At 45.9% G+C, this 24456-nt stretch overlaps 1 protein-coding gene across 2 annotated transcripts in view; it reads left to right on the forward strand.

Moving 5' to 3' along the window:
* Positions 1-24456, forward strand: part of CRHR2 (corticotropin releasing hormone receptor 2) — a 452797-nt gene that overhangs the window by 84379 nt on the left and 343962 nt on the right. For both annotated transcript variants that reach the window (XM_030197833.1, XM_030197850.1), the window contains exon 2: positions 9253-9298. In XM_030197833.1, the coding sequence (XP_030053693.1) occupies positions 9253-9298 (46 nt within the window). The remainder of the gene's footprint in view (positions 1-9252; positions 9299-24456) is intronic.

Consider the following 24456-nt stretch of genomic DNA (forward strand, 5'->3'; position numbering starts at 1 on the left):
AATTTTGGATTTGTTGGGCATCATTCTTGACAAATATGTTCCTTTAGTTATAAAAATATGACCTTTTCAACATCTGCTATAAAATTCTGGTCTTAAGTTTACATAGAGTAGTGGAACCTTATAGTCTACATATAAAGTCAAGGATTCTTTATGTAATGCTTTTTAAGCATCTCCATCCATCACCAACTATTAAGAATCCAAAGAACTCATTTCTGGCCTCTTTTTTTAGAACCTCTGAATTAATATACGTGAAATCATTTCTTTACTTATAGTTCTCATATTTTAGATTTCACAGTTGTTCTGCAACAATTGACAAGTGATAGCATGTCTAAGAGTGAGGTGGCTGAGGTTGTTGATTAGTTAGATTAATGCTTTATAAGATTCTCTCTCTGTATTGAAATGAATTCAAGGGGTTATACAGTGTCGCAGGCTGGTTCCCTCTAGGGCAGCTTTTGGAGTCAGGAACTCAGAACAGTCTTCCTTTTTTCCATATATGAGGTAAGACACTAGTGTACTGCTTACATGCTTCATTTTGAAACATAAGTGGATTCTTGTTCTAATCAGTAACCTTCACAGCTAACATATAGTTCTCTTGCACAGTTTAATCCAAAGTGGAGGAGTGGCCTAGTGGTTAGGGTGGTGGACTTTGGTCCTGGGGAACTGAGTTCAATTCCCACTTCAGGCACAGGCAGCTCCTTGTGACTCTGGGCAAGTCACTTAATCCTCCATTGCCCCATGTAAGCCACATTGAGCCTGCCATGAGTGGGAAAGTGTGGGGTACAAATATAACAACAAAAAAAAAAGTGCAATTTCAAACAGGCAATAAGGTTCTCCAATTTCAGCTTTTCTGACTCCATTCTTCAGACTCAGCCTATGAGCTTTCCCCTGGCAGAGTCTCAGTTGCTAACTGCAGCTTCGGGCTTGCCTGTCTGTTTGTAGCTTGGACCTTAACCTCTCAGTGCTGATCAATGAGGAGTATTCTTTGCCATGTGCTCCTGGTCAGTAACTTAATACTCTGGCACAAATGTTTTTTTAATACACTTTATTGCAACCACACTAACACCAAAAACACTTCAAAGCACAATACATCATGGTTATTTTAAATTTTTACCCCACCCAACACCCCTGCCCCCCAAATCTTAAGTAACAATACAGGCCAAACAGTTCAAATCGCTCATGTTGGTTCTTCACAGCGATCTGAACCCACAACTCTAAGGAACCACTATCACCCTTACCCCAAAATCGCATGCTCCAGGTTATACATTTAGCAGATAGCTACAAGTCTAATGTCACAAATGGTCCCATATTGGAGACCAAGTTTGTTAGAAAAGTTTCCAAGCCGAGCAGACCACTGTCCAACATCTAATCTCTCCATTTTCATCAAAAGAAAGAGTTCATTCCTCCAGAGTTACAGAAGTGGCAGCATCATGCTGCCAGCACATCAAGATGCACTTTCTGGCCAAGAAGAAGGCTTTGTGTAAAATAAGATTAGGACCCGACCCAAGGCCCAAAGAGACAAAATTCAAAAACAGTGGAATGTCGAAGAAGCAGGAAGATCTCAATACCCTCACCCAAAAAGGTTTTATCGATACTCGGGTCCAAAACATATGCACCAACATGGCTGGTTCAGCTCTGCATCATGGACATTCAGCCATGCTTGTCAGCTGAGCCAAGTATGCCTGATGGAGAGAAATATACAAAATTTATACTGTTGTTCCTGAAAAGCTGTAGAGTGAGCCAGGTGCTTCAAATGTTTCATACGCAAGCGCAGAGCATCACCCGTAACCTGTTCCTCAGCTTGTAGGCCCATATTCCAAGCTCTGGCCAAGGATTCATATACACAGGCAGGTGCTTAACTACCCAAGCTGATCTGATAAAATGATAAATCCACCTTTGTTGTTTGAGCCAAAAGCAAAGTTTCAGAAATCAGGTCTGCTGCATCTTCATTCAGTGTTGAAATGTCCAGGGTGTGAACATAATGTTGCACTTGTCGATACGCTAGCCAGTCAGTATCTCACAAGCTCCCCTCCTCCTGAAGCTGTTGGAAGGATTTCATGGTCCCTTCTTCAGTTACCAGATCACAAACATAGTAACTTAGTAACATAGTAGATGACGGCAGAAAAAGACCTGCACGGTCCATCCAGTCTGCCCAACAAGATAAACTCATGTGTATACCTTACCTTGATTTGTACATGTCTTTTTCAAGGCACAGACTGTATAAGTCTGCCCAGCACTATCCCCTCCTCCCAACCACCAGCCCCGCCTCCCACCACCGGCTCTGGCACAGACCGTATAAGTCTGCCCAGCACTATTCCCCGCCTCCCAACCACCAGTCCCGCCTCCCACCACCGGCTCTGGCACAGACCATATAAGTCTGCCCAGCACTATTCCCCGCCTCCCAACCACCAGTCCCGCCTCCCACCACCGGATCTGGCACAGACCATATAAGTCTGCCCACCACTATCTTCGCCTCCCCACCACCAACCCCTCTTCCCCCCACCGGCTCCACCACCCAATTTCGGCTAAGCTTCTGAGGATCCATTCCTTCTGCACAGGATTCCTTTATGTATATCCCACGCATGTTTGAATTCCGTTACCGTTTTCTTCTCCACCACCTCCCGCGGGAGGGCATTCCAAGCATCCACCACTCTCTTTGAAAAAATACTTCCTGACATTTTTCTTGAGTCTGCCCCCCTTCAATCTCATTTCATGTCCTCTCGTTCTACCGCCTTCCCATCTCCGGAAAAGATTTGTTTGCGGATTAATACCTTTCAAGTATTTGAACGTCTGTATCATATCACCCCTGTTCCTCCTTTCCTCCAGGGTATACGTGTTCAGGTCAGCAAGTCTCTCCTCATACGTCTTGGAACGCAAATCCCATACCATTCTCGAAGCTTTTCTTTGCACATAGGTTAACCCATGCTGGGACCAGCACCATAAGTAAAACTTTGTCGCAGCAGAGTCCAAATCTCTATTACCCCAGAGAGGAAGTAGCATAGTAGAAGAAGGAAACTTTATCTGCTTGCAAAGCCACTTCCAGCCAGATGTGCTGCAGCTGTCGTTACTCACATGGGGATACTTTGTATGAAGATAGTACTACTTATAGGTTGGTGCAAACAACTGTCATTTCAGAAGAGTATGAGTAAAATAATCAGTCCCTTTAATCCCAGTCCACTAAATGTCTCTCAATACAAGCCACATTATATCGTCTCAGATCAGATAAACTCATGCCTCCCTGACCAAAAGGCAAAGATAATTGTTGTTAGGAGACTCTTGGCCTTTTAGAGGTGCACAGAAATGTAGTCAAACTTTTCTGAAAAAGAGACACATCATGGTTAGTTACATACATCGGGAAAGTTTGTAAAACGTACAACCATTTTGGAAATAACACCATCTTATAAGGCTATATACCCAATAAGGGACAATAGTAAAGACGCCAACAGAGCAAAGGCATGTAAAGATTTTTGAAGAAGACATAATTTGCTTGGTAGGCATCTGTTACTTTGCTAGTTAAATAAACCCCCAAATATTTCAATTTAAGATACACCTTCTGCAATGGAAAATCATCCCACTAATCAGCGTAATGGTAACCCCCCCCCCCCCCCCCCAGCCATAGCCTCAGCCTTATTAAGGTTAAGTAACAGACCAGAGACTCTGCAGTGGGAATGCACCAAACACAAAAATTGAGACAAAAATTGCCATGGATGGGCGAGGACACACAGTATATCATCTGCAAAAGACATACATTTCACCACTTTCCCACCAATAGTAAGGCCACTTACCGTAGGGTTTACCCTCAGTGCCATCAAAATGGGCTCCAAAGCAAGACCAAATAGCGGTGACAAAGGGCATCCCTGACGGGTACCCCACACCAAAGAAAAGTACTTGGAGAGCCCACCATTGATCAACACTGCTGACAGAGGATTGGTATATAGGATCCAGAAAGGGTTCCCCCAAACCATACTTATCCAATGAAGAAAACAGATAATCGCAATATACACAATCAAATGCCTTTTGGGCATCAAGACTAACTAAGACCACAGGAATATTCCGAGTGGTACAATGCCCTAAGGCTGCCATAACCATATGAACATTCCAGACTACCTATGGGGATTGCACAAAGCCCACCTGATCCTGATGAATAAGATCTGGAAGCAGACCCGCCAACCAAGTAGCAAGGTTCCTGGCCATTGGTTTCACCACCAGTATAACCATAATACACTTCTCCAAAAGGAAAACAACTCTAGCAAAGGGGACCCAATGCCCAGCCCTCACCTTGTCAACCCCACTACTCTACAAACCACAAAGACCCCACACCATGCTCAGAACCCACCACCCAAACACACCCGAAGCACTCCCCTTAATCCTGAAACCAACTCTCCCACCCACCACCCCAACCCCCATGTTCCCTCGCTTACTCATACTCCCACACAAGGACCCCCTCCCATGAATACCTACCCCCTTCCCACAACATTCACACAGAACTTCACAGACCAATCACCCCTCTGGCACAATTTTATTTGAAGGTGTATTTCTAATGGCAATGAGGGTATCCTTTCCAGATTTCTGTTTTTCCCCTAGCAGACTCCCTAACCACATAATCTATTAGGTGGATTCTTTCCTATGGTTTATAATAAGGGTCTTTCACAGCAAAAAAATGACCTCTTATCAGTTTTCAAAAACACTGATTATTCCTTACTTCATTAATAAAATCTGTAGCAGTATGTTTTCCATCAAGCTACTAACTCACTGTTGGGCTTATTTTCAAAAGAGAAGGGTGCCCATCTTTCGACACAAATCGGGAGATGGGCGTCCTTCTCACAGGGTCGCCCATATCGGCATAATCGAAAGCCAATTTTGGGCGTCCTCAACTGCTTTCTGTTGCGGGGATGACCAAAGTTCACAGGGGCGTGTCGGAAGCATAGCGTACTTAACCCATGGGCGTCCTCGGCCGATAATGGAAAAAAGAAGGGCGTCCCTGATGAGCATTTGGCCGACTTTACTTGGTCCATTTTTTTCATGACCAAGCCTCGAAAAGGTGCCAGAACTGACCAGATGACCACCGGAGGGAATCAGGGATGACCTCCCCTTACTCCCCCAGTAGTCACCAACCCCCACCCACCCACACAAAAAAAATTAAACATTTTTTGCCAGCTTCTATGCCAGTCTCAAATGTCATACCCAGCTCCATCACAGCAGTATGCAGGTCCCTGGAGCAGTTTTTAGTGAGTGCAGTGCACTTCAAGGCAGGTGGACCCAGGCCCATCCCCCCTACCTGTTACACTTGTGGTGGTAAATGTGAGCCCTTCAAAACCCACCAGAAACCCACTGTACTCACATGTAGGTGCCCCCTTCACTCCTTAGGGCTATGGTAGTGGTGTACAATTGTGGGGCGTGGGTTTTTTTTGGGGGGGGTTGGGGGGCTCAGCACCAAAGATAAGGGAGCTATGCACCTGGGAGCAATTTGTGAAGTCCACTGCAGTGCCCCCTAGGGCGCCCGGTTGGTGTCCTGGCATATGAGGGGGACCAGTGCAGTACGAATGCTGGCTCCTCCCATGACCAAATGGCTTGGATTTGGTCATTTTTGAGATAGGCGTCCTCGGTTTCCATTATGGCCAAAAACCGGGGACAACCATCTCAACATTTAGGTCAACCATCTCTAAGGTCGACCTAAATGTTGAGATTTGGGCGCCCCTGACCGTATTATTGAAAATAAGATGGGTTTCCATCTTGTTTTGATAATACGAGTTTCCCCGCCCCTTTGCTGGGACCTCCTTAGAGATGGGCGCCCTTAGAGATGGTCGTCCCCATTCGAAAATGCCCCTCTTTTTAAACTCAAGTTATATGTAAGCCAAATTGAACCCAAGCATGCTTGGGATAATATGATATAAATAAGTTGTGTACTTGGGTCACAAGAATCTGAGGGAATGGTTCAGTATAGGGGGTGAAGTGCTTCAGTGTACGAAGGAAGAGCAGGACTTGGGGGTGATTGTGTCTGATGACCTTAAAGCTTCCAAACAGGTAGAAAAAGCGACCATCAAAGCCAGAAGGATGCTTGGATGCATAAAGAGAGGGATGATCAGCAGGAAAAAGGAGGTGATAGTGCCCATGTATAAGTCTCTGGTGAGGCCCCATTTAGAACACTGTGTGCAGTTCTGGAGACCGCTCCTATGGAAATATAAAAAACAGGATGGAGTCGGTTCAGAGGGCGGCTACAAAATTAGTAAGCGATCTTGAACACAAAAAATATAGCGACAGGCTCAGAAACCTCAACATGTATACGCTGGAAGAGCGGAGGGAGAATGGAGATATGATAGAGATGTTTAAGTATCTCAAGGGCATTAATGTACAGGAAGTGAACCTTTTTCAACTGAAGGAAAATTCTGGAACGAGGGGGAATACGATGAAGTTAAGAGGGAACAGGCTTAGGAGTAATCTAAGAAAGTATTATTTCATGGGAAGGGTGGTAGAAGCGTGTAATGGTCTCCTGGTGGAGGCTGTGGAATCAAGAACTGTGTCAGAATTTAAGAAGGCGTGGGATAAGCACATGGGATCGCTTAGGAAAAGGAAAAGTTAGGTGTTTCAGAGGATGGGCAGACTGGTTGGGCCATTTGGCCTTTATCTGCCATCATGTTTCTATGTTTCTATAAAATAAAACCTATTTTTTAGCATGGGATTGGTGTGTGGCGATGGTAGAGGGCATGTGACTGTTTGCACTTATTTACAGAATTGCTCTTTGTAACTGTAAATGATTTTAGAAAATGGGAATACCGCAGCCTGAATGGTTCTTTGATGCTATTGAGAGCAGAGCTTTATCAGTTTCATTTTGAATTATGTTTGGCATGACTTAATTCCCACTGTTCCTCCAGCCTGGATTAAAGATTTAATTACTCACATTTTCCAAATCAGAGCTCAAGGGAAGTTATAAACAGATACACAAGTTAAGTTATTTCCCTGTTCTACTGGTTTTATAGTCTAAGTTCTACTTGATGCAACAGAGAACGAAGTGATTTGCCCAAGATCACAAGGAGCATCGGTGTTAGAAGCAGGATTTGAACTCTGGCTTCTTAGGCTACTGCTCTGTCCAGTGGCGTTCCTAGAGGGGCTGACACCCGGGGCGGATCGCTGATGTGCCCCGCCCCCCTCCCCCGGGTGCAGCCCCCCCCCGGTGAAGTGCGACCCCCCCCGGCGAAAGGACACCCCCCACCCCAGCAAAAGAACCCCCCCGGGTGCACGCTGCTGGGGGGGGGTGCCGTGCGCCGGTCAGCGTCATTCGTTTCCATGCTTCCTCTGCCCCAGAACAGGTTACTCCTGTTCCGGGGCAGAGGGAGCATGGAAACGAATGACGCTGATGGCGTGCGGCACCCCCCTAGTAGCGTGCACCCGGGGCGGACCGCCCCCCCCCCCCTTGGAACGCCACTGGCTCTGTCTACTAGTCCTGTGGTTCCCAAACTGGTCTGATTTTCTAGATATCCACAATGAAGTGGAAGAGATACATACAGAGCTCTCTCAGGAATATTCATTGTGGATATGTTGAAAAAGCTAACTGGCTGGGGTTCCCCCAGGCCAGGTTTGGGAACCGCTGGCCTAGGCTAATAACCCAAGCAAGTCTGCAGAAAGTCCTTTCAGATCTTGGTAAAACTTCATTTGTGAAGAGTATGGTTTTATTTTCAGATGGGCTTAGGCTTGGTATAAATGCAAAAAAAAAAAAAAAGTTCTTTGCAATGCAGCCCCCGTCTTACCAAAAATATTTTGAATTTGTTGCTTACCTTTCAGAATCTGAGGCTAAGATGAGTTACATTCAGATACCGTTGCCTGCCTCAGAGGGTTTATAATCTAAGGACTAGATTTACTGAAAAGTATTACTGTGTGCTAACATGCTTTATTTATTGCAGGTCACATTTCAAGCAGTGGGGCCTATTTATTAAAAAAATTGTATCTAAACAGCATTAGAATGAATAATGTACACTACTGCATTAGTTCACACTAATGCTTTTAATAAGCATTTTACCACATGTCCTATTTTAGAGTAAGAGGTAAGGATGACAGGATTTGATACACTGCCTGTTATACAAGACCTATTTATTAATAACATGTGTTAACAGGTCCAGCCTAAACAGTAAACTAGACATTCACCTAGGATGGCACAATTGGGGGAGAGCAATCAGCTTCTCTAAACAAGAATGAGCCCAGTTTATGCATAGTCTTCAGCGTCTGTGAAGCTGAGACCTGGCATGTCCTGCCCCCTCTGAAAAAAAAAAGTTCAGAGGGAACAGGATGCAGCAGGCCTTGAGCATGTGCGGACACTCAAGGCGCTGAATCGGCAGCAGTGACTGTGAGTGCTATGAGAGGTGAGATAGGCTTGGCATGGGGAAGATGCTGGATACATGGGGGGTCGGGAAAGGAGGAGGGAAATGCTGGACACCTGAGGGAGGGGGTTTGGGAACGGAAGAGGAGATATTGGGAAGGGAAAGTGAGACGCTGGTTATCTTGAGGGGGGTGAGTGGGTAATACTGGACATTTGAGGAGGTAGGGAGGGAAAGAGGCTGGAAACACAAGGTGTAAGGAAGAGGTGATGGTGGACAAAAGGGGCTAGGGAAGGGGAGATGCTGAACACGAGGAGAAGTGACTTAAGCTACCCCCGGAGGAGAGCACACAGCTGAAGTGTGCAATGGGGCATCAGATACCTGCGAGGTAATTGTACACACTAATTTTTAATACACATTGGCAACTCTTCCTGTAAGCACAGTGGCATACTTTAGTAAAAATAGCCCTCAGTTTGTATCTGATGCAGCGAACAGTCACAAGAAGTGTCAGTGGGAAGAGGAGGTTTAGATCCTTGGTTTACCTGGTTATCAACCCACTACTTTCACTACTCAGCTACTCTACTCATTTCAAGATTTGCAGGGGGTGGGAGAGATTTTTTTTCATGTCCCACTGAAATGCATCACTCTTAAGGAATATTTTTGGCAAGAGAAAGTGAAGGTCTCTGGTTTTAAATGAAGATGGCACAATGTGGTCTTTTTGCTATGCTTCTTATCCCCAAACCACCCCTTGCACAACTAAAACAGAGCAAGGGTTGAGAGCTCTGCAACTTCCCCACCTGTTTTTTTAAACTTTTATCATTTTTGCTGTCCTGTTTTTGCCTCAGAGGTAGTTCTAAAACTTAAGATATTACTATTTTAATGCATAAGCTTTGTATTCATTGTTCACCAATTGTAACTTTTCCTTGTTCTCTTTTGTTCTACCTAGCTAGTTCTGCACTGTGAAGCTGTCTCTGCCCTGCACAACCTCACAGGTATGTTCGGCTTTGCTTCTCTTGCATAAGCCTTCTGGATTACTGGCTTTATTTTGTTGTCTTGCTAGATATAGCTGAAATGATAAGGAACTTTAGAAATAACCAGCAGTCAGTCCCCTGGGTAGCCAACATCGTGCAGATGCAATTTTCACGTAAGCTAGGTAGTTACAAAACAAACCAGTGAGGTGAGTCCAAGGAGGACGATAAAAGAGTCTTTATTGAAAAATACATAAAAACGACCCGACACGGCCATGTTTCGGCCCAAAGGCCTGCCTCAGGGATCTTGATAAATCTCTGATGTTGTAATATAGGGCTTGACAACAGGATGAATTGTCCTAGGAATCTAGCAGTAAAGTCCTTCGATTATCTTCTGTCTTGTGGGTGCGCTGAAAAAGAATGACCGTATAGTTGGCCAATGTAAATGATGCAACTGTAGCTACATCAGAGATTTATCAAGACCCCTGAGGCATCCTCCTTGGACTGACCTCACTGGTTTGTTTTGTTTCTCATGGCTTCGTGAGGTCCTTTTCCTCGTCCTTGTTTGTTTTAGCTAGGTAGTTACAGAATGTGCTTTAACAATGTCCTTCAAAAAATGTTCGAGAACCTACCTGCGTAGCTTTTCTTTGAAAAGTAGCAGACACACTGTATATTTTAAGTGTTTGCATACCTTACACCTGCTACTTATGCAGGTGACTTAGGAGGTGCAAAATATTGTGCACATTGGAAAAGTGAAGGGTTGATATTCAAAGTAATTTAATTAGTGTCCAATGTTCCCGTAATAAGCCATATGGGAACAGATTGATGGGAACATTGGACACTAAAGTGTTAACCAGGCAGGAAAGGCTCCTGCCTGATTAAATCGCTTGTGCAGGACTATCTGTGATATTCAGTGGCACTTAACTGGTTAATGCTGCTGAACATCGGCACTAACTGCTAAAGCCGTAGCCGGCAATTTGTGAGTGGCCCAGGGGTGGAGTCAGCACTTATGCGGTTAAATGGCAATATTCAGCACTTAGGGCCCCTTTTACAAAGCTGCGGTAAAAGGGGCCCTGCAGTAACACTGGCATATGGATTTGCCAATCAACAAGGCTCTCTTTTACCCAGCCCAGTCTCTCAATGGCCCTAGGAGGCAATAGGGGCTCCCATGCTAACCCAGCAGTGACTGAGCAGTGTGTGGGGCTTCCCAATAACTGCTAGGGAAGTCCCCAGCACTAAAACGTTTTTAAGCACTGGAAATGGGTTGCACGTGTGCGGGGGCAGGCACTTCCACTGGGCTCCTGTGGTAGCCCGGCAGTAACGCCAAAATGACGCAAGGCAAAGTGGCGGAACAGGTACCGCCCCTTTGTAAAAGGGGACCTTAGCCACCTAAGTTAAGAGAAATTGGACAACGGCTTCTCAACCCACCGTTGTAAGCAGAACACTACAGCGACGGGATTAAACTAAGTGATTTCTGACGGGCATACCAGATTTATATTTAAAATTACAATACAAAAGCCAGAGATTGAATCAGAGTAATATTAATTGTTGATCTAAATAACTTTAGACACACACAACTGTTATCAGTGATGACTTAGTACTTAGAAGCAACCTGTGTGTTAGCGGTTAAGAAAAATTGGAGTATTTTTAAGCTATATGATGGCACGCTGAGCCTACGTCTTATAGCCTGCAGTGTTGGGCTGGCTGGGTGGCAATACTGAAGCTTTTTTTCTCCATCTTTATTAGCAACAGGTGGATAAGATTGATAACAGGGTGAGTGTTTAATCCTACATATACATAGCTAGTGTGAGGCTGTGTTTAGATTTTCAGTTAAAATTTAATGCCAAGACATGCAGAGTGATGCACTTGGGGTGCAGAAACCCAAAAGAAGATACCAAATAAGAGGGGAGAGATTAGTAAGCTCGACTTAGGAGAGAGACCTTGGGGTGTTGGTGTTGGAGGATCTGAAGGTGAAGAAACAATGTGACAAGACAACGGCCGTGGCCAGAAGGATGCTAGGCTGAATAGAGAGGGATATAACAAGCAGAAGAAAGGAGGTGTTGATGCCCCTCTACAAGTCGTTGGTGGGGCCCCACTTGGAGTATTGTATTCTGTTTTGGAGGCCGTATCTTGCTAAAGATATAAAAAGACTGGAAGTGGTGCAAGGAAAAGCTACAAAAATGGTATGGGATTTGTGTTGCCAACTGTACGAGAGACTTGCCGACCTGAACATGTATACCTTGGAGGAAAGGAGAAACAGGGGTGACATGATACAGACGTTCAAATATTTGAAAGGTATTAATACGCAAACAAACCTTTTCTGGAGATGGGAAGATGGTAGAACTAGAGAACATGAATTGAGGTTGATGGGGGGCAGACTCAGGAGTAACGTCAGGAAGTATTTTTTCATGGAAAGGGTGGTGGATACGTGGAATACCCTCCTGCGGGAGGTGGTGCAGATAAAAACGGTAATGGAATTCAAACATGCTTGGGATAAACACAAAGGAATCCTGTTTAGAAGGAATGGATCTATGGAATCTTAGCAGAGATTGGGTGGCAACACTGGTAATTGGGAAGCAAAACCAGTGCTGGGCAGACCTCTATGGTCTATGCCCTGATCGTGACTGAATAGATAGGGATGGGCTAGTGTGTAAATTTTAAGGGGCTTCAATGTTAGCTTCAGAACTTTTAGTAGAAGAACAGGGCTGGGCAGACTTCTACGGTCTGTGCCTTGAGAATGGCAAGGACAAATCAAACTCGGGTATACATAAAAAGTATTGCATAACATGTAAAATGAGTTTATCTTGTTGGGCAGATTGGATGGACCATACAGGTCTTTATCTGCCGTCATTTACTATGTGACTATGAGACAGGGGTCTCAAAACCTTAGGAACTCTTAGGAACTATGCAGTCCAGTTCGGTTCCTTAGTGTCAGAGTTCAACTGTAGCAATGAAAGTTTAATAACAGTGTTCTGGCAGGGCTTGATATCCGGTTCCAGGAACGAGCCCATCTCGTAAGATGGTCGGTTTGGCACCTAACTTTCAGCAGGCCATACATCCTTCAACCACGTTAAGCTATGGTAATTGCAAATTTTACCCCGTTTTAGTAGAAGGACTTCTATGTTAGGAATTTCAAATTATACGTCAAACTTGTGGCTCAATTTTGACCTCTAAATTTAAAAATAAACTATGGGGCCCTTTTATGAAGGCGCGGTAGAGCACGGCAAAACTGCCCTACTGCTAGGCTTGCCCACTCGCCCTGCGGTAGTTCTGGGTTTGCTGTGCGCCATTCCCTGCGCTAGAAAATCATTTTTACTATTCTAGTGCAGGGGGTGGGGAGTAGGTGTTCCTGGTGGTAATCAGGTATGGAAGAAAGTGGGATGTTTGACCACGGAAATACAAGACCTGGAGAAATGGATCTTAAAAATACTTGTTTATTGATGAAAAAAAGAGGTTTTTTTCATCAATAAACAAGTATTTTTAAGATCCATTTCTCCAGGTCTTGTATTTCCGTGGTCAAACATCCCACTTTCTTTCATACCTGTGTTCTCCCTTGGGGCGTTCGAGTTCTCCGCTGAACAGCGGATTTTTTTGAACAGATACCCGGTGGTAATCAGGCAGCACAGGTACATTGCCACATGCTGCCGAGTTACTGCACGAGCAGCACGTGAGCCCTTACTGCCTCCTACTTATCAGGCGGTAATGGCCACGTGCTAATTTGTAAATTAGCGTGTGGCCATAAATGGAAGAAACTGAAATTCAGCCATTTTAGAGCCATGCTAAAAAGCAGCTAGATTGAGTGGGAAACCCATGCGTTAAAACTACCGCTGGCCACTTTTTAGTCCAGCATAGTAAAAGGACCTCTATAAATCTTAGGTTGTACACCGTTCAAAAATTTTCTGTTCATTTTCAGTCTTCTTTGAGCTCTTTGCTTGATTTTTCAGTTTTTCCTTAGTTTGATTCACATGTTCATCTTGATAAATATGTTTACCATGCATTAGAACTTCTTAATGTGCACTAATCCTCTTAATCCACATTTAATTCATAGATTAATGAGCACTGACTTAATTTAGCAAGGACTACATTTTTAAAGATGTGCTAACGAATCAAATGCACACTAAATGGATAAGCAGCCCTAATAAATATTGTACAGCCTCCGCTTCTGATCATTTTATGTTTTTATTGATAAATTGGGCAAGTGATGCTTCATAAGATGTGATAGTCTCCTTATAAGCATTTTGGGTCAACAGAACTGTTTGTCTCCATGTTCTCTTGTGATCCTTTTATGTGACTTGCACATAGTAACAATCTGCCAAAATAATGACTTTTTAATCTAGGTTTTATTTTTTTGTATATGTGACATTTTTAATGTGGGCACTGCTTCAGGGATTCTAACAAAGGCCTGGAGAGGCAGTATAGATATCCTTCTAAAGACATAACATACATTTACTAAAATGTAGCTCGAGGTCTGCTGAGAGCACAGGATATCTACGAACGGTGTATGTTGTCTGTTAATGGCCCTTATATGGGAACTATGTGGGTTTTTCTATTTTCTCCCCAAGTCTGAGAAATAATTTTAAGATTCTAAAGGGCAGCTGATCTTCAAAGTCTCTAGAGTGGTGTTGAAAACACAACTGATGGGATGAGTGACCTTGTGACCACCAATAGCTATATTTTATTTTAAAAGAGAGAGGAAATTACTCTGGAGCCACTCTGCCTCCACTTGGTATACCTGGAAAATACTTTGTCATATAACCACATAAAGAGCATATCTCACTGATATAGGAGGCCTTGTGGTGCATTGTAGGTTATATGCCTACTGTGCCCATGATCTTAGTCTGAATCTTATGCAAATGTGATTTCTGTCAGGTAGTTAGTCTCTAGCCAACTCCGTCGTCCATCCTCTTTTGATTGGTAAATGTATACCTAGCCTTAGAAACAATGGGTTAAAGATGTCTGGGGAAGGCAATGGCAAACTGACTGAGAAAGGCCATGAAACTGGCACACAAGACATTTGCAACTTGCATACTTACCTTTGCGTACAGATCGGCTGGCCAGAAATGATCCCAGTTTGCATTATAGGTGAAAAATCCTTAGAAAATTTTAATCTCAGTGTATAGCTTGCATCTTCTACAGAAAGCATATGAAATCAGTCTGTTCAATCACCACAGTGCAGCCAGAATTGCTACAGTAATCATTCACAGCACCTACAGAACTATCATGCCGGCTTATGTGCTTTTTTGTTTATTGCCTCTGATCAGTGTGGGCCCTGCCTCCTGCATGGGTTCCCATGGTATAGTTTTAGTTTATTAAATTTTCTATACCGCATAACTTACAATAGCGGTTGGGAGGATCCAAGATGGCTGACAGTGCATGATTCAAGGCTGGCTGCTCCTAAGTTCCTCCTGAGTTTCTAAAGCTTATTTTTACTGTTGCTGTGATGCCGAAGAGGAGAAGGAAAATTAGGGCAGCCTTACTTCCAATCCCTTTTTTGGGTCATGCATCAATTCTGCAATTGATGTTTCAGTTCGGGACCGAGATGGAGGTGTCCCCGCTGCTCTGCCAAAACAGAAAGCATCAACAAGACTTGAGAGCATTTCGCTCAGCCCGCCTTCTCGAATTCCTCCATAACCATTGGCTGCTAGTTCCCCTCCCCCTCTCCTGAGTGTGGCTGAAGCAAGGGTGGTGCCTGCCGAGAGCAGTGCGGTGAACCAGCCCAGAGCGTTTGGCACCCTGAAGAGGGGGAGAAGGCAGCAGCTCGACTCAGATGGGATTTGGAAGAGTAGCTCTGGTGGAGAGAGTTCTCCTGCAGGAAGTCCTTGTGGATACTGAGACAACCGCGGGTGAAACATCGGTGGAAGCAATGCTAGTGGCTGGACTGGAGACTGAGACAGTCTGAGATCACCTTGGCTTCTATTCTGAAAGTGATCAACACACTGTCTCAAACTGAGTAGTCGGTTGAACCAAATGGAAAGACCTACCGAGGCTGTGTCTGACATTCACAGGTTGCAAGAGTGGAGAATTTGGTGGAGAAGAATTATTGAAATGGAAGGCACTGTGAAGGAGAGTAAAGATCTGCAGTTTAAGCTGATTAAGACCTCTGTGGACACTAAATATAAACTTGAACAAGTGGAAAATCAATTGAGAGCATGTAACCTTCGTTTTTTAAATTTTTCTAAGATGGATTTAATGTCATCAAGGGAGTTGTTTAAGAAGTACGTAATGGAAGTGTTACAGTTGCCAAGTGACTCAATGCCTCTGATATCTATTAGGTTCCCTTCAAAAAGAGACAGGTTATGAAGCCTGCAGAGGTGGCGTCTAATGCAGGCATGGAACAAGTTTCTCAAGATATTTTGAATATATCAGAATTTTTGGAAGCATTTAAAGAATTGGTGGAGACCCATGTTACACTCTTGATTTCATTTATATTTAAGGTTATCAATAGAAATCAAACAAAATAAAACATGGATAAGATGATACCTTTTTTATTGGACATAACTTAATACATTTCTTGATTAGCTTTCGAAGGTTGCCCTTCTTCGTCAGATCGGAAGAAGGGCAACCTTCGAAAGCTAATCAAGAAATGTATTGTTATGTCCAATAAAAAAGGTATCATCTTATCCATGTTTTATTTTGTTTGATTTCTATTGATAACCTTAAGAGTGGACTAACACGGCTACCACACTCCTCTATTTATATTTAAGAATGATAAAAATTTGCCCCCCTCCAAGTTTACTAAGCTGCGTGGCAATGCCAACACAGCATTGGCATGCAGAATTAGCGCATGGCATCTGCTACCAGGAGGGTTAGTTTATAAGTTGTTTTTCCATCACCATTTAGAGTAGTTCATGGGTCAAAAAGTGTGGTGTTTTCCTGATGAGGGTTGAGAGACTCAGGAGCGACATTAGTCATTCCTGGCCCTCTGCCCATGGGTAATACAAAATAATTGTGACTTTTTCTTTTGTTTTCCCATGTATTTGCTTACAATTCAGAATGTGAGATTTATGACCCTGTAGGTTTAAAGAGTTTTCTTGATAATAAGTTTATGATTCAGCTTGTTGATGACACTCCAGTATAAAAAGGGATATTCAGGCATAATGACCATGTACTGTAGGCCTTTCTCTCTGTAAAGGTAAGTGTTCCTCCTTCCCTATTTTGAGGTCAAAGACTAGATAACTTTTCCCAGTGTAAGATTTTCCTTTCTATTTTTCAAGATATACCAGGAATGGTGTCCATATTTTCTTTTGCAAGCGATTGCTTGAATAATTGTTAAAATCATAATAAAAACATTTTTTTAAAACTTAAAATAGCAAGATTCCAGCGATGTACAGCAGAAAGTAAAACTTAAAAAAAGAAAAGGAATGCCATTTAAAATAGGACAGACTCAATCATACTAGACCAATCAATGCCATACATTCATACAGACCTTATATTAGCATCCTCTCCCCCGACCCTCAGGTAATAATACTATAGATGCCAACATGAAATAGTGAGCTTTTAACAAACATTTAAAACGCACCTAAGACTGAACTTCTCGTAACGATTGTGGAAGAACGTTCCACAGGACGGGTGCTAAATTAAAAAAGCACCTTTCCTTGTGGCCCACAAGTGTTTCTTTAACCTGGGGAACCTCTAAAAGCATTTTATCCTGCAAATGCATTGACCTTATTGGTTGATCCTGTTGAACTAAAGTAGCAAGCATTATAGGTACCTTTTCATAAACTGCTCTATGAGTTAACACCATCACTTTAAACTATTCTATAAAATATCAGTAGCCAATGATAATGTATGTATTGTGATATGTTCACTCCTAGCAGTCCTCCCCAGCATACTGATAACTGTTTGTTGGAGAGTTCGAAGTTTCTTCAGATTCTCATTATTAATACCTACTAAAGTAGTATTATTATAATCAAACTATCAGGGGCATTTTCGAAAGAGAAGGGCACCCATCTTTCGACACAAATTGGGAAATGGGCGTCCTTCTCTCAGGGTCGCCCAAATCGGCATAATTGAAAGCCGATTTTGGGCGTCCTCAACTGCTTTCCATTGCAGGGCTGACCAAAGTTCCTGGGGGCGTGTCGGCAGTGTACCGAAGGTGGGACGGGGGCGTCCTTAAGAGATGGGCGTCCTCTGCCGATAATGGAAAAAAGAAGGGCGTCCCTGACAATCATTTGGCCGACTTTACTTGGTCCCTTTTTTTTCACAACCAAGCCTCAAAAGGTGCCCGAACTGACCAGCTGACCACCGGAGGGAATCGGCATGACCTCCCCTTACTCCCCCAGTGGTCATCAACCCCCTCCCACCCAAAAAAAAATTAAAAAACATTTTTTGCCAGCCTCTATGCCAGCCTCAAATGTCATACCCAGCTCCATCACAGCAGTATGCAGGTCCCTGGAGCAGTTTTTAGTGGGTGCAGTGCACTTCAGGCAGGCGGACCCAGGCCCATCCCCCTACCTGTGAGCCCTCCAAAACCACCGTACCCACATGTAGGTGTCTCTCTTCACCCATAAGGGCTAGGGTAGTGTTGTACAGTTGTGGGGAGTGGGTTTTGGGGGGCTCAGCACACAAGGTAAGGGAGCTATGCACCTGGGAGCAATTTCTGAAGTCCACTGCAGTGCCCCCTAGGGTGCCCGGTTGGTGTCCTGGCATGTGAGGGGGACCATCTCTATGGTCGACCATCTCTAAGGTCGACCTAAACGTTGAGAATTGGGCATCCCTGACTGTATTATCGAAACGAAAGATGGACGCCCATCTTGTTTCGATAATACGGGATGCCCCGCCCCTTCGCGGGGATGTCCTCAGAGATGGGCGCCCTTAGAGATGGTTGTCCCCATTCGATTATCCCCCTCCACGTCATACAAAGCATATGAAATAGGATTAAACATATTTTCTCATCCACATAACCTCGAAAACCTGCAATCTGCATAGAGTAGTGAATCTGTGCTGAGCCACTGCATCAACATGTACAGTAAAATCTGTCAGGTTCTCAGGTTCAGAGCCCGCGGGGCCGGGCTCTGGAGCAAACGTGAGCCCTTGGGCTGCTGACGAGGAGCGACAGCAGCAGGCAAAACCCACCAACCAATGCTGGGCAAGCACACCGGCACCGGCAGGGACTGCAGGCACCGCCCAGTGAGCCGGAACACATGGACTGGAATCCCCCGGACTGGAGGACACAGAACTGGAACACTGGACTGCAATCCCCCGGACTGGAACACACACCGGACCGGAACACACTGGACTGGAGCACGCCAGACTGGAACACCCTGGACTGGTCCCCCGGACTGGAGGACACAGGACCGGAACACAGGACTGGAGCACACTGGACTGGTCCAACAGCTTCACCTGTACTTAGCTACTAAACCCCCCAAGAGTTGAGCTCCTGGGTTCGAGTAGCCGACAGGACTTACTGGATACCGGATGACATAGGGACCAGGACTGGAAACAGAAGTGCTCCTAAACCTAAACTGATCTACTTGCTCCCAAGCCCTAAACCAGCAGGAGTGTTCCTAACAGTAAACTGACAAAAGGACTTCCTAAGCCCTATACTAAACAGGAGCTCCTAAGCCCTGCTCAAGAAAGGGACTTCCTAAGCCCTAAACTAACAGAGCAGGGTACTAAATACAAAGCTAACACAGGTGCTACTAAGCACCAAGCTACAAGCAGAGCTTTACACTAATAAGCTAAACACAAAACTAAACCAGCTACCTAAGCACTGCTCTAGCAAGCTAGATACAACTAACAAGGTGCTTCCTAAGCACTACTCTGGCAAGCAACCAGAAGAGCTCCTAGCACTAAAAGGGAAGATAGGGGAGCCACAAGGAGGGAAGCTAACACATAAGCCAAAAGTGCTTCTAAAGCACCAAACACCAACAGCAAAGACTGCAATGCTCCCAATAGCACAATCCCAGAAGTACTTCTAACAGCAAACTCTGCAGTGTTCCTAACAACACCAAACCCCGAAGTACTTCTATCAACAACAGAGCTTCCAAAGCCCTACACACAGCAATGCTTCCAAAACCAAGAGGGAAAAGCAGGGGGACCAAACACACAAACACCAGTGCACACTGCACTAACACTAACCTGGACCTTAGCAAAAGCAAGCAGGGACCCTAGACACAATGTCAGAAGTGCACACTGCACCACCCTACCTAAAGCAAACACAACTGTTGCAAAGGCCCTGAAGGAAACAACACCACTTCCTTATCAAGGCCCTCCCTGATGATGTCACACTCCCTAGACCTAGGCAAAAGCACACTGACCCAGAGAGGCCCAACCCACACCAATGCAAAACTGTGAAACCCTTGAAGCCAGTACACCCAAAGAGAGTTAGAGCAACTCAGGCAACATACCCACAGGTGCAGTGTAGTGAAACAATTAGAGCCATGCTGCTGGAAGCTGCCAGCACAGAGAGACAGAGCCAGCTCAGAAAGGACAGAGAAAAGAAACAGAAGCCAGCTAAGAAGCTGACCCCCAGGAAAGAGGTAAGTTTGAGAGGGGTTCAGACCCCAATCATAACAGCACCTCCCCCTCAAGGCTCCCGTGTCCCCACAGGAGCTCCAGGTCTCAAAAGACAATTTAGGTCTCCATGGGTAGCTGTGATGAAATCTCCCAATGGGTTTCACAACATAAATCTGGATGGCTGGCCAGGAAGTAACTAGTACATCTGGAACTTGGAAACCAGAGTGGCTTTGGCCGCCACGAGGCTCTTTAGTACGGCTGCTAGGCAGGATCAGAGTCTTGGATGCACCAAGTGGAGTCCTATTCAACAGGAACCATCTCTTGAAGGAATCCACAACTTCCTTGACTTCCTGGCACTCCACTGTAGCAGCCAGAACTGGGCTACAGCCCACACCCATCCTGGAATCTAAAGCCGGACAGGAACTCGAACAGGACTTCAGACTGGACCTTGCCTCTTGGCTGGAGCTGGAACTCAGGAGGGGTTCAACGTCTTGGTTGAAGTGGGAACTCAGAGTAGACTCAGCATCTTGCCTGAGACTGCAATCTGATCCGGCCTCAGCATCTTGGCCGGAACTGCCACTCAACTCGGCCTCAGCATCTTGGCCGGAACTGCCACTCAACTCGGACTCAGCCTCTTGACCGGGACTGCAACTTGACCCAGACTCAGCATCTTGCCTGGGACTGGAACTCCAACTTGACCCAGACTCAGCATCTTGCCTGGGACTGGAACTCCAACTCTCACCGGACTCAACATCTTGACCGGAGTTGCAACTTGACCCGGACTCAGCATCTTGCCTGGAACTGGAACTCCAACTTGGCCCGGACTCGGCATCTTGGCCGGGACTGCAACTTGACCCAGACTCAGCATTTTGCCTGGGACTGGAACTCCAACTTGACCCGGACTCAGCATCTTGGCCGGGACGGCAACTCTCACCAGACTCAGCATCTTGGCTGGGACTGTAACTTGACCCGGACTCTGCATCTTGCCCGGGACTGTAACTCAATTCTGATTTGGCATCTCGGCTGAACTCTGCACTCGGTGCAGACTCAGCACTCATCGTGGACTCGTCATCTTGGCTGGGATCTGCACTCGGTGTAGACTCAGCACTCATCGTGGACTCGTCATCTTGGCTGGGCTCTGCACTCGGTGTAGACTCAGCACTCATCGTGGACTCATTGTCTAGGCTGGACTCTGTACTCAGTGCAGACTCAGCACTCATCGTGGACTCGTCATCTTGGCTGGGCTCTGCACTCGGTGTAGACTCAGCACTCATCGTGGACTCGTCATCTCGGCTGGACTCTGTACTCAGTGCAGACCCAGCATCTTGACTGGAACTGCAACTCGATCCAGACTCAGCATCTTGACTGGAACTGCAACTCGATCCAGACTCAGCATCTTGACTGGAACTGCAACTCGATCCAGACTCAGCATCTCGACTGGAACTGCAACTCGATCCAGACTCAGCATCTTGACTGGAACTGCAACTCGATCCAGACTCAGCATCTTGACTGGAACTCCAACTCGATCCAGACTCAGCATCTTGACTGGAACTGCAACTCGATTCAGACTCAGTATCTTGACTGGAACTACAACTCGATCCAGACTCAGCATCTTGACTGCCAATGCTGCAACTCACTCCAGACTCAGCATCTTGACTGGAACTACCACTCGATCCAGACTCAGCATCTTGGCTGCCACTGCTGCAACTCGCTCCGGACTCAGCATCTTGGCTGCTACTGCTGCAACTTGCTCTGGACTCAGCATCTTGGCTGTCACTGCTGCAACTCGCTCCGGACTCAGCATCTGGGCTGGAACTCAAAACAGACTCAGGTACTGGGCTGGAACTCAGTGTGGACTCAGAAGCTTGGCAGACAAAGCCCTTCAGGCTGGACTCAGAAGTTTGTCGGGAAAAATCAGGAAGCCACCTTCTTTCAGCTTGGGCTTCAGGAGTATCCCGCAGGGTTGGCTCCGAGAGGAGTTGGAAGCGGTAAAAGAACAGCTTGGTAGAGGGATCAATAGCAGAAACTGGGTTTTCTTCGAACCCCAGCCAGGAGACACGCCTTCTTTCCGCTGCAGCTTCAGGAGTATTCTTCAGGGCTGGATCAGACAAAAGTGCAACCCGGTAATCCTGGAGTGTCAGAAACGGATCCAGATCAAAAATGGGGTTGGAACTGGGATCCAAACTGGTACTAGGAGACTCAGTAGACAGCGCCACTTGAACTGGATGCAGAGACTTGACTAGAAGCGCTGCTTGGACTGGACTCGGAGGCTCGGTCAAAAGCATCCCTCGGACTGGACTCGGAGGCTTGAGTGGAAGCGCCACTTGAACTGGCATCGGAGGCTCGGTCAGCAGCGTCCCTCGGACTGGACTCTGAAGCTTGGCTGAACGCGCTGCTCGGACTGGATTCAGAGGCTTGTCTGGGCGCACTGCTTGAACGGGACTGGACCCCTGCTGGGCCCAGAGCGTGGCATTCCCAAGACGTCTTCTCTCAGCGACAGCTTCCGGAGTATCCCACAAAGCTGGATTCAGGACAAGGCTGCGGCGATACTCTGAGAGCATGATGAAAGGGTCCATATCTGAAACTGGGTTTTCAGCGATTCCAAGCCACCGGACACGTTTTCTCTCAGCTGCCGCTTCAGGGGTCTTCTTCAAAACAGGATGAGACAACAGTTTCCCACGATACTGACGAAGAGTCATAGAAGGATCAAGAACAACGATGGAGCTGGACCCCAGCTGGGTCAGCTGGGCGGAGGTTCTTGCCGGGCTCATGGCCTTTGCAATCTGTCAGGTTCTCAGGTTCAGAGCCCGCGGGGCCGGGCTCTGGAGCAAACGTGAGCCCTTGGGCTGCTGACGAGGAGCGACAGCAGCAGGCAAAACCCACCAACCAATGCTGGGCAAGCACACCGGCACCGGCAGGGACTGCAGGCACCGCCCAGTGAGCCGGAACACATGGACTGGAATCCCCCGGACTGGAGGACACAGAACTGGAACACTGGACTGCAATCCCCCGGACTGGAACACACACCGGACCGGAACACACTGGACTGGAGCACACCAGACTGGAACACCCTGGACTGGTCCCCCGGACTGGAGGACACAGGACCGGAACACAGGACTGGAGCACACTGGACTGGTCCAACAGCTTCACCTGTACTTAGCTACTAAACCCCCCAAGAGTTGAGCTCCTGGGTTCGAGTAGCCGACAGGACTTACTGGATACCGGATGACATAGGGACCAGGACTGGAAACAGAAGTGCTCCTAAACCTAAACTGATCTACTTGCTCCCAAGCCCTAAACCAGCAGGAGTGTTCCTAACAGTAAACTGACAAAAGGACTTCCTAAGCCCTATACTAAACAGGAGCTCCTAAGCCCTGCTCAAGAAAGGGACTTCCTAAGCCCTAAACTAACAGAGCAGGGTACTAAATACAAAGCTAACACAGGTGCTACTAAGCACCAAGCTACAAGCAGAGCTTTACACTAATAAGCTAAACACAAAACTAAACCAGCTACCTAAGCACTGCTCTAGCAAGCTAGATACAACTAACAAGGTGCTTCCTAAGCACTACTCTGGCAAGCAACCAGAAGAGCTCCTAGCACTAAAAGGGAAGATAGGGGAGCCACAAGGAGGGAAGCTAACACATAAGCCAAAAGTGCTTCTAAAGCACCAAACACCAACAGCAAAGACTGCAATGCTCCCAATAGCACAATCCCAGAAGTACTTCTAACAGCAAACTCTGCAGTGTTCCTAACAACACCAAACCCCGAAGTACTTCTATCAACAACAGAGCTTCCAAAGCCCTACACACAGCAATGCTTCCAAAACCAAGAGGGAAAAGCAGGGGGACCAAACACACAAACACCAGTGCACACTGCACTAACACTAACCTGGACCTTAGCAAAAGCAAGCAGGGACCCTAGACACAATGTCAGAAGTGCACACTGCACCACCCTACCTAAAGCAAACACAACTGTTGCAAAGGCCCTGAAGGAAACAACACCACTTCCTTATCAAGGCCCTCCCTGATGATGTCACACTCCCTAGACCTAGGCAAAAGCACACTGACCCAGAGAGGCCCAACCCACACCAATGCAAAACTGTGAAACCCTTGAAGCCAGTACACCCAAAGAGAGTTAGAGCAACTCAGGCAACATACCCACAGGTGCAGTGTAGTGAAACAATTAGAGCCATGCTGCTGGAAGCTGCCAGCACAGAGAGACAGAGCCAGCTCAGAAAGGACAGAGAAAAGAAACAGAAGCCAGCTAAGAAGCTGACCCCCAGGAAAGAGGTAAGTTTGAGAGGGGTTCAGACCCCAATCATAACAAAATCTATATTTGCATCAACAATAACACCCAAGTAGTGAAACATATCTACTACTGGAAGATCTTTGCCCAATAAATTAATCAAAAGCTCAGGTCAAGGCCATGAGCCTTTATTCACATTCAAAACCAAAGAATGACTATTCAACCAACCTTCCACCACGATTAAGCAATTCTGAAAAAGAGACAAGTTCAACATCCCTGTAGCAATTCTAGCTACCAATAAAACATAATCTGCATACACACAAGAACTGATACCATATTGCTAGATCACCTCCAATAATGGGCTCAAAAAGATGTTCAATAATATTGGTGACAAGACTGAGCTCTATGAGACCCCAGTCACCAATCCCCTCAGGACAAATATTTCTGATTCATGTACCACTGAAAATGTACACTCAGAT

This window comes from Microcaecilia unicolor, chromosome 1, assembly GCF_901765095.1.
Source record: "Microcaecilia unicolor chromosome 1, aMicUni1.1, whole genome shotgun sequence".
Taxonomy (NCBI): domain Eukaryota; kingdom Metazoa; phylum Chordata; class Amphibia; order Gymnophiona; family Siphonopidae; genus Microcaecilia; species Microcaecilia unicolor.